Source organism: Piliocolobus tephrosceles, chromosome 17, assembly GCF_002776525.5.
Source record: "Piliocolobus tephrosceles isolate RC106 chromosome 17, ASM277652v3, whole genome shotgun sequence".
In the NCBI taxonomy this organism is placed as follows: Eukaryota; Metazoa; Chordata; class Mammalia; order Primates; family Cercopithecidae; genus Piliocolobus; species Piliocolobus tephrosceles.
This window is the reverse complement of record NC_045450.1, coordinates 27,238,011-27,248,025: the sequence shown is the minus strand read 5'-3', so window position 1 is coordinate 27,248,025 and position 10,015 is coordinate 27,238,011. Positions and strand designations below refer to the sequence as shown.

Below are 10,015 nucleotides of genomic sequence, written 5' to 3'. Positions count from 1 at the left end.
GCAGGCTGAAGGGGTCTGGAAAGCTGGCTTTACGACACACAGTGTGTGGCTCTGCAGAAACCAGCCAGGACAAGAGATGGGCGTGGGCCATGGCAGGAAGGAGGGGGTGATTGGCCCAGGCCCCGGAAGGGGCAGGTGATGAGGGGCTGCGGCGGGATGATCTCTGGCTGCTGAGGGAGAACTGGGAAACCCCTGCCTCTGGGCACTGTGAATGATCTCCTGTCCCTTCTCAGTGGCAGAGACTCCGTGAGAGGATCCCAGCAGGCGGTGGCTGCAGGCCCCCACGGGAGGGTGACTGCTGCCCACAGGGCCTCCCTTGTCCTAGCAAAGGACCTCCCAGCACGTCCTCTCCCACTCACCAATCCGCCTCTCCTCCAACAGAGACTTGATTTCCGCAATCTTGTCCAGAGCTTTCCGAAGGATGCTGAGGGCGGGGAGAAGGGAGAAAGAGGGTTTGGTTGACACACATAGCATAGACTTCATTTCCATTTTTTCTGTTTTGGGTCTCCCTACATTGCCCAGGCTGGTCCCAGGCTCCAGCAGTCCCTCCTGCACAGGTGGAATGACAGGTGTGTGCAGTTTCCTATTCTGGTCAAGGCGGGCTGGGTTATTCAGACCAACCTCACTGGTGAAAACTAGAAATCTGCCTGGGTTTCTGGGTGTGGTGGCTCACACCTGTAATCCCAGCACTTTGGGAGGCCGAGGAGGGTGGATCACCTGAGGTCAGGAGTTCAAGACCAGCCTGACCAACATGGCAAAAACCCATCTGTACTAAAAATACAAAAATCAGCCAGGCGTGGTGGCGAGCATCTGTAACTGTATTCCCACCTACTTGGGAGGCTGAGGCAGGAGAATCGCTTGAACCTGGGAGGCAGAGGTTACAGTGAGCCAAGATCACGTCATTGCACTCCAACCTGGGCAAAAAAGAATGAAACTCCATCTCAGAAAAAAAAAAAGAAAACTAGAAATCTTCAGTATGTGTTTTTTAGTCTTAAGAACATAAAAAATAAGGTGGTAGAAAGCAGCAGGCCAAAAACTAAGAGAATACAGGATCCCAGAGAGGAAAGGACACAGGCAAGAGGCCTTCGGCAAACCCTGCAGAAAGGCTGCCAGAACCTCCTGAAATGAGGAGAGGGGCCCCAGGTCACGCAAAAAGAGGGGAGACTCTGGGGAGAGGTGTTGGCTCAGAGCAGTACTGGGTGGAAGGAACTCATCCTTTCTGAAAGGTTGCACCCAAACACAGACCCCCTGCATGGCCTTGCATCCCCAGGAAGCCTCTGTGAAGTTTATGGGGATTCCAGGATGGCAGGAACCCAAGGAACCCAGCAGAAGCAAACACAGAGCTTTGCTGAAGTCAGGCTTCTTCATCCTAAATCTCAGGGAATCTTCCCAAAGAGTATTTCCACAGCAGGGCTGTGTGCGGTGGCTCACGCCTGTAATCCCAGCACTTTAGGAGGCTGAGGCAGGGGGATCACTTGAGACCAGCCTGGCCAACATAGCAAAACCCGTTCTCTACTAAAAATACAAAAATTAGCCCGGCATGGTGGCGGGCATCTGTAATCCCAGCTACTTGGGAGGCTGAGGCAAGAGAATCGCTTGAACCTTGGGGGCAGGGCTTGCAGTGAGCTGAGATCGTGCTACTGCGCTCTAGCCTGGGTGACAGAGCAAAACTCCATTTAAAAAAATAAGAATATTTCCACAGCAGTCAGCAGCACAAACTCCACTTTGGGTCATTTTATTCTCCCCTGATACCATGGCAAACCCTGGTCCATTCCTCTGGCAAGCGCTTCTGAAATGACCCGGAGTTCTAAAGACCTTTGTGTGGCAGGAAGGAGATGCATAGGAACTGGGCATGATGCAACATCTCGGGAGATGTCCGGGGGTGCCCCAGGGCATGGGACTCATGGATGTCACCAGGCCAGGGCCAGAAGATGGAGGTAGGCCAAGGGCAGCCAAAAAACCGCAGGGACAGGAAACAGCTTGCCTGCTGCATATGATGCAGGGATGGCCCAGCCAGTGTCACCTCAGGCTGTGAGCAATGGGACCCCAGAAAGCAGAGAAGGAGCAAGAGCCACAGGGCCAAAGGGAACTCTGAGAGTCTCATCACTGCTGCCAGGCCTGTTTGGAGGACATAGTTTTATGCAGCCTGTCCTAAATTGTCTTCTGTGACGTGTTACTGAAGTGGCTTTTAAACCTTGGTGGGCATCAGAATCTCCTGGGGGAACTTTAAAAAATCTCAATTGTTTCATGCACAAATCACAAATGGATGCTAAAACTAGTGTGTTTGATATGAACGGGATAGTTAGTCTCAAAGTATCTCCCTACAAGACACTTACTAATTACGCAACGGAGGCCAGGTGCAGAGGCTCACACCTGTAATCCCAGCACTTTGGGAGGCCGAGGTGGGTGGAATGCTTGAACTGAGGAGTTCAAGACCAGCCTGGGCAACATGGCGAAACCCCATCTCTACAAAAAATACAAAAATTAGGCAGGGTGGTGGCATGCGCCTATAGTCCAAGCTACTCAGGAGGCTGACGCAGGAGGATCACTTGAGCCCAGCAGTTTGAGGCTGCAGTGAGCCATGATCATGCCACTCCACTCCAGCCTGGACGACAGAGTGAGACCCTGTCTTAATCAATCAATCAATCACACAATGGAAAACAGTAGTATCTGATACAAGAGAAACGTGGAAGTTACCACTTTAACCAATGGGACAGACAGCATCCTATGCCGTCTAATATGATATCTCTTATCTCTTCTGTGCCAAAAGTGTAAAGCCTGAATCCTCCTAGTGAGGAAATGTCAGATAGTTAACACCAATGTTGGAGCTCCACCCCAAACAAACAGAGCCTCTGGGCACAGTCAGACTTGAGAACCAGTGTGTTTTCAAAGGAGAGGAATATAATGTTCAAGTTCCTAAAGTTACTGCAGTTTCACTGTAGAGATTCAAGGAAACAATGTTTTTAGATAATTTTATTTTTTATTTTAGTTTTTTTTTTTTTTTTTTTGAGGCAGAGCCTCCCTCTGTTGCCCAGGCTGGAGTGCAGTGGCACGATCTTAGCTCACTGCAACCTCCACCTCTTGGATTCAAGGGATTCTCCTGCCTCAGCCTCCCAAGTAGCGTGCGCCACCACACCTGGCTAATTTTTGTATTTTTAGTAAAGATGGGGTTTTGCTATGCTGGCCAGGTTCGTCTTAAACCCCCAACCTCAGGTGATCCGCCCACCTCAGGATTGCAGGCATGAGCCACTGTGCCTACCCGGCCTTAGGATCATTTTAAAAGCAGCAGTTTTCTGGAAGTGAAACTTCTCCATCTCAGAACCATAAAAACTTTAGGTCATCTGAGCATGACTTCCCAGCCAAGCTTACAGACACATGCCACCACGCTCAGCTAATCAAAACATTTTTTTGTAAAGACAAAGTCTCACTTTATTGCCCAAGCTGGTCTCAAACACCTGGGTTCAAGTGATCCTCTGACCTCGGCCTCCCAATCGTCTCTGTAATGCTGTGATTACAAATCTGAGCTACCCAGCTCCTGATATTCCTATTTTAATGACTCTGCCAAGGTCACAGAACCAGGAAATGGCAGTGTTGAGTCAAGCCTTGCCGCCTTCTGTAAAGGCGTTAGCAGCAGAGATAACTGAAAAGTGGGCCTAGCAGTGGGCCAGGAAATGCGGGACCCAAGGGAGAGGCTGGGAGTAGCAATCAGCTTATCCATGGGAGGAAGGCAGGCTGGGGACTTGGTCCAAATGTGCTTGCAGCCTAGCGCCAAGGCAAGGAGGGAGCGGCGGTGGAGCGGGAGCACAGTACTCACTTGCACTCAGCCTCTGCATCGGCCTTGGCGGTTGTGTAGAGGCCACGCAGCTTTGTCCGGTAATAGGGAGAAACTGCAGAGGAAACATAGGGATCAGGATGCAGGGCCAGGGCAGGCACAGTAGCATGGCACTGCTTCCATGCACCGGAATCACACTCGCGGAGGCACAGAGAGGCCGTAGCTTCAGTCAGAGCTCTGCTGGCTCAGGAGTGCTCCCCAGACGGATGTCCCCAGGCTCTACGAATCCGCATTTCCATATGGTACAAATGCCATCCCTGCATCTGCGAGAGGACTGTCTTACCTTTTCCCCATCATGACACACGCAGAAAATGATTTGTCAGGACCCAGGAAGACACAATTCTCAGAGTTACCCAGAGTAAGAAAGCCCCAGCCCCAGGATCTGACCACCTGAGGGCCTCAGGGCATATGCAGGGACCGCCTGGGAACGAAGCTCCTTTCTAGAAAACACCAGCTAACTGGGGTGCTTGTGCGTTCTAAGGGCAAGGTTCCCTAGATACAGCCTCATTTCACTGCCTTTCGAATCCTCAGAGTGGAGGGATTTTAGTTCTTCAGGTCACCCAGATTAACGGAAAGCTGTCCCCCCTGCTGCATTTTGGAATATGCAGATACATGCACATCTATTTTGAATACAATGACCACCTCGGTCCCAGTCTTGGCCATACCCTCCCCAGCCCCATCTCATCACCTTTCTCTCCTGAGCCCAGCTACTCACTCTTGTTCTCTGTCTGCATCCGCTCATGGGTCTTCTGGATGTTCACTAAGTTGTGTTCGCTCCGCGAACGCTCTTCCTGTAAGGAAAAGAGAAGCAGGACATGACGGTGGCCCTTTGTGCTGCTGTGGCATCCTGCGAGCCAGGCCAGAGTCCCCATCCCCAAAACATGGCCCTCATTTTCTTTCTTTTTTTTTTTTGAGACGGAGTCTCTCTCTGTTGCCCAGGCTGGAGTACAGTGGCGCGATCTCAGCTCACTGCAAGCTCCGCCTCCCAGGTTCACACCATTCTCCTACCTCAGCCTCCCGAGTAGCTGGGACTACAGGCGCCCGCCACAACGCCCGGCTAATTTTTTGTATTTTTAGTAGAGAGGGGTTTCACCATGTTAGCCAAGATGGTCTCGATCTCCTGACCTTGTGATCTGCCCACCTTGCCTCCCAAAGTGCTAGGATTACAGGCGTGAGACACCGCACCTGGCCTAATTTTTTGTATTTTTAGTAGAGACAGGGTTTCACCATGTTGGCTAGGCTGGTCTTGAACTCCTGACCTCGTGATCCACCTGCCTCGGTTTCCCAAAGTGCTGGGATTACAGGCAAGGGTGCCCGGCCATGGACCTGATTTTCTAAATCCAAATTCAGGAGTTCAAGATGATTTTCTCCTTTGACTAATGCAAAAGCATTACAAAAGACATTAAAGGGCCTGGTGCAGTGGCTCAAGCCTGTAATCCCAGTACTTTGGGAGGCCAAGGTGGGTGAATCACTTGAGGTCAGGAGTTCAAGACCAGCCTGGCCAACATGGTGAAACCCCGCATCTACTAAAAACACAAAAATTAGCCGGGCATTGTAGCATGTGCCTATAGTCCCAGCTACTCGGGAGGTTGAGGTGGGAGAATTGCTTGAATCTGGGAGGTGGAGGTTGCAGTGAGCTGAGATTGTGTCACTGCACTCCAGCCTGGGCGACAGAGTGAGACTCTGTTTAAAAAAAAAAAAAGAGGGCATTAAAGTTAAATCATAAGTGATATCTTTAACAATAGTCCTTTATCCAAGAGACAAAATCAATCTATACAGTCAATGCAATCCCCATCAAAATTCTAGCTGACTTCTTTGCAGAAACTGACTAGTTCATCCAAACATTCATATGGAAATTCATGGGATCCAGATTATCCCCAATCTTGGGGGGAAAAAAAAAAAGAGTTGGAGAACTCACATTTCCCAATTTCAAAATTTACTACGAAGCTATGGTAATCACGATGGTGTGGTACTGGCATATAGATCAACAGAACAGAATCCAGAGTCCAGAAATTGACACATACAGGTAGGATCAACTGATATGGGGAAGAACACTGGTGCAGTTCCTCCCATATCAGTGGTCCTTGGAGCAGAGCTGTGACTGAAGATGCTAGAAAGTGACATGGTTCCTAAGCAAGAAATTATGACTATGCTTTTTAGCCTTCATGTGAGAATTTTTAAGTGCCTGATGGGTGGGTTGTGCCTTTACCACAACCTGCAAAATGAGGTTAACAGTGAACATAGCTGCCTAGTGCTCCAGACGGCCGATAGTCTATACCTGTGTGGCCCCACCCTATACAAATGGGAATGGATTGGGGTTAGCGGGGACACATGCTAGACTAGTACTGCTGCCACTGCAATCTGGACCAGGTACAGTGGCCAAAGCTAACATCCCTTCCAAAGGTGGAAAAGTTTGGGTGAAAACCAATCACAAATGGAGAGGAAAAATAGTAGCCGAGTTAACAGAACAAATTAAATGGGTTACGTGATGAGGGAAATCCAATATTGTATTCATACCTTAAGAGAGGCTCAGAGAGAGAGAATGCCATCTCTTAGGTCAGTTACACCGGGTGCCTGAAAGGGCGAAGCCCTGTGTCTGTCAGGACCACACCTGCTTTTGGAAGCTGACGGGTGAGATGGGAGTCTGGGAACTTGGCGGCAGCTGGCTGAGGGACACCCTGGTTGTATGGGATGATGATAAACTAGTCTAACTGTGGATGACTGAATGGAATGCGCAATCTGCCAGTATCTTTTTTTCCTTTATTTATTTATTTTTTTGAGATGGAATTTCGCTCTTGTAGCCCAGACTAGTGTGCAGTGGTGCGATCTTGGCTCACTGCAACCTCCACCTCCCAGGTTCAAGCGATTCTCCTGCCTCAGCCTCCCTAGTAGCTGGGATTACAAGCATGTACCACCACATCCAGCTAATTTTTAGTAGAGATGGAGTTTTGCCATGTTCACCAGGCTGGTCTCGAACTCCTGACCTCAGGTGATCCACCCGCCTCAGCTTCCCAACATGCTGGGATTACAGGCATGAGCTACCACGCCCGGCCCTTTTTTCCTTTATTTTACAATTCATTTGATTAATAAACTCTTCCTTAGAGCAGTTTTGGTTTACAGAAAAGCTGAGCTGATGGCACAGAGCTCCCGTATGTATACCTGCTCTGCCCTGTAGTCTCCCCTATTGTTAACATCTTGCATTAGTGTGGTGCGTTTGCTACAACTGATGAGCCGATACTGTTAGATAATTAACTACATCCATCCCCATGATGGTTAACTCCATGTGTTCTGTAGTTCTATGGGTTTGGACAACGCATCATGTTGCGTGCCCACTATCACAGTACCATGCAGAAGAGTTCCACTCCCTAAAATCCTCTGTGCTCCACCTACCCATCCCTTTTATCCTGTCTCTCCCAAGGCCCCGGCTATCACTCATCCTTTCATTCTCTCCAGTTTTGCTTTTTGTTTACAGTTGGAATAGACAGCACGTAACCTTTCAGACTGGCATCTTTCACTTAGCAATGAGTGCCGGCATCTTCTGACTTTTACTCTCCAGGTTACGTCTAAAAAAGGATATCTTTTGGGAAGGAATTTCTGGGATCTACTCCTTCCTGGCTGTGTGGTACACAACTGCCAGCAAGCTGATCCCTGTGTAGCTATAAACCCTGATTATCGTGGGCAAAATATGGTGGGGCATGCCGATAGCCCAAGTGAGCTACAGGCACCAATATACATCTCCCTTGTATCTGTGAAAGAAAAGATATCAAATAGGGGAAAAATAGCTTTTTTTTGTTTTTGAGACAGAGTCTTGTTTTGTCGACCAGGCTGGAGTGCAGTGGTGCTATTGCAACTTCCACCTCCCAGGTTCAAGTGATTCTCCTGCCTCAGCCTTCTGAGTAGCTGGAATTATAGGCATCCGCCACCATGTCTATGTAATTTTTGTATTTTTAGTAGAGACAGCCAACATGGCAAAACCCCATCTCTACTAAAAATACAAAAACCATTAGCCAGACATGGTGGTGTGTGCCTATAATCCCAGCTACTAGGGAGACTGAGGCAGGAGAATCGCTTGAACCTAGGAGGCGGAGCTTGCAGTGAGCCGAGCTCACATCACCGCACTCCAACCTAGATGACACAGTGAGACCCCGTTTCAAAAAAAAAAAAGTGTTTTTGTTTGCCTGAATTAATAGGGTATAAGGAAAAATATGGGCCATTTTTGTTAGGTGCTAAAAATGTTCTGAAATTGATTGTGGTAATGGTTGCACAACTTTGTGAGTTGCGAAAAACCACTGGATTATAAACTTTCAATGGGTGCATTGAATGGCATGTGAATTCTATCTCAGGATAGCTGTCAAACAAAATGAATCATGAAATCCTGTACATGTAGAAAATCCAACAGGCATAGTAGCCATACCCCAAATTCCCTTCCTCTCACCTTTGTTACATCATTTTGGTTCCTGCGTGTCCAATCTCTCTGAATACAAATGCCACCCCCACTTCACAGTTCAGCATCAAAGCCTGTGTTCCCATCTGGAAATGGAGAGTGGTGACTTCTTACCTGGGTTTGCTTGATCAGCTGATGGAGCTCCGTGAGAAGTTCTGCAATGCGGGAATCGGCAGACACGAGGGCCATTGTCTACAGGTGCGCCTGGTGGGGGAGTGAGGACAGAAGAGAACTCTGTTAGTGGCTGCTGTGGGCTGAACTGTACCTCCTCTAAAGATACATTAGGCCTGGAGGCTAACATTGTAATCCCAGCACTTTGGGAGGCCAAGGTGGGAGGATTGCTTGAGGCCAGGAGTTTGAGACCAGCCTGGGCAACACAGTGAGATCCCATTTAAAAAAAAAAAAATTAAAAACTTGCCCCAGCATAGTGGCACATATCTGTAGTCCCAGCTATTCGAGTAGCTGAGGTGAGTGGATCGCTAGGGCCTAGGGGGTCGAGGCTGCAATGAGCTATGATTGCGCCATTGTGCTCCAGCCTACACAACATGACACTCTATCTCTTTAAAAGATAATAATAATAAAAAGATACATTGTAGTCCTAACTGTGGGACCTGTAATGTAAACTTGTTTGGAATCAGGATCTTTGCAGAAGTATATAAGATGTCACTAAGATGAGGTCATCGTAGAATAGGGTGGGCCCTTAATCCAGACACACAGCCAGGTACAGATAGAAGCAGAGACTGAACTTGGACAGCTGCAAGCCAAGGGATGCCAAGGACTGCCAGCAGCCACCCAACCAGCCAGGAGAGATGCAGGGAGTAACAGCCCTTTCTGAGCCTCCAAGAAGCAACCAATCCCTTGTCTTTGCAACCAAACTGACATCTTGATTTTGGAATTATGACCCCTAGAACTGTGATGGAATAAATTTCTCTTGTCTTAAGCCACCCAGTTTGCAGTAACTTGTTATGGCAGCCATAAGAAATGAATACAGTGGCAAGCTATCCTCAGATTCTCCTCCACCCTAATGATACGTTTGAATGTCATATGTTCGACCAAGTCAAAGAGTCAAGGAGTCAATATTAAGTGCCTTAAAAAGACAGCATACTCTTAGCCCCTGCTCTGCTGCCAATATCCTGACAAATGATTCAAACATTTCTGGTATCCATATTTTAATCTGTAAAATGGGAATCATCTCTGCTATATTTTGGGAGATTCAAATAAGATTTTATATGAAGACACTTTCCAAGTCATAAAACACTGTTACTTTCTTATAATGGGGAGATAACTTTTTTTTTTTGAGACAGAGTCTTGCCCTGTCACCCAGGCTGGAGTGCAGTGGTGCGATCTTGGCTCACTGCAATCTCTGCCTCCCAGGTTCAAGCAATTCTCCTGCCTCAGCCTCCTGAGTAGCTGAGACTACAGGCATGTGCCACTACATCTGGCTAATTTTTGTATTTTTAGTAGAGATGGGGTTTCACCATGTTGGCCAGACTGGTCTCAAACTCCTGACCTCAAGTGATCCGCCTGCCTCGGTCTCCCAAAGTGCTGGGATTACAGGCATGAGCCATCACGCTCAGCAAGCATGGGAAGAGAAATTAACTACTGTAAAATATCTCAATCAAGATTAATGTACTCTGATGAAAATAAAATGCTTCTATACAATAAAAGATAATTAGGGCCGGGTGTGGTGGCTCATGCCTGTAATACCAGCACTTTGGGAGGCCGAGGCAGGCAGATCA

At 48.2% G+C, this 10,015-nt stretch overlaps 1 protein-coding gene across 5 annotated transcripts in view; it reads right to left on the bottom strand.

The window, feature by feature from the left end:
- Positions 1–43: 43 nt before the first annotated feature.
- Positions 44–10,015, bottom strand: part of SGF29 (SAGA complex associated factor 29) — a 36,792-nt gene continuing 26,820 nt past the window's right edge. For 3 of the 5 annotated variants that reach the window (XM_026455396.1, XM_026455397.1, XM_026455398.1), the window contains 4 exons: positions 8,391–8,480; positions 4,548–4,623; positions 3,815–3,887; positions 44–424 (listed from right to left, as the gene is read on the bottom strand). In XM_026455396.1, coding sequence (XP_026311181.1) covers positions 322–424; positions 3,815–3,887; positions 4,548–4,623; positions 8,391–8,465 — 327 coding nt within the window. In that variant the 5' untranslated portion in view covers positions 8,466–8,480 and the 3' untranslated portion in view covers positions 44–321. The remainder of the gene's footprint in view (positions 425–3,814; positions 3,888–4,547; positions 4,624–8,390; positions 8,481–10,015) is intronic. The other 2 variants (XM_026455395.1, XM_026455394.1) reach the window with 2 other exon arrangements.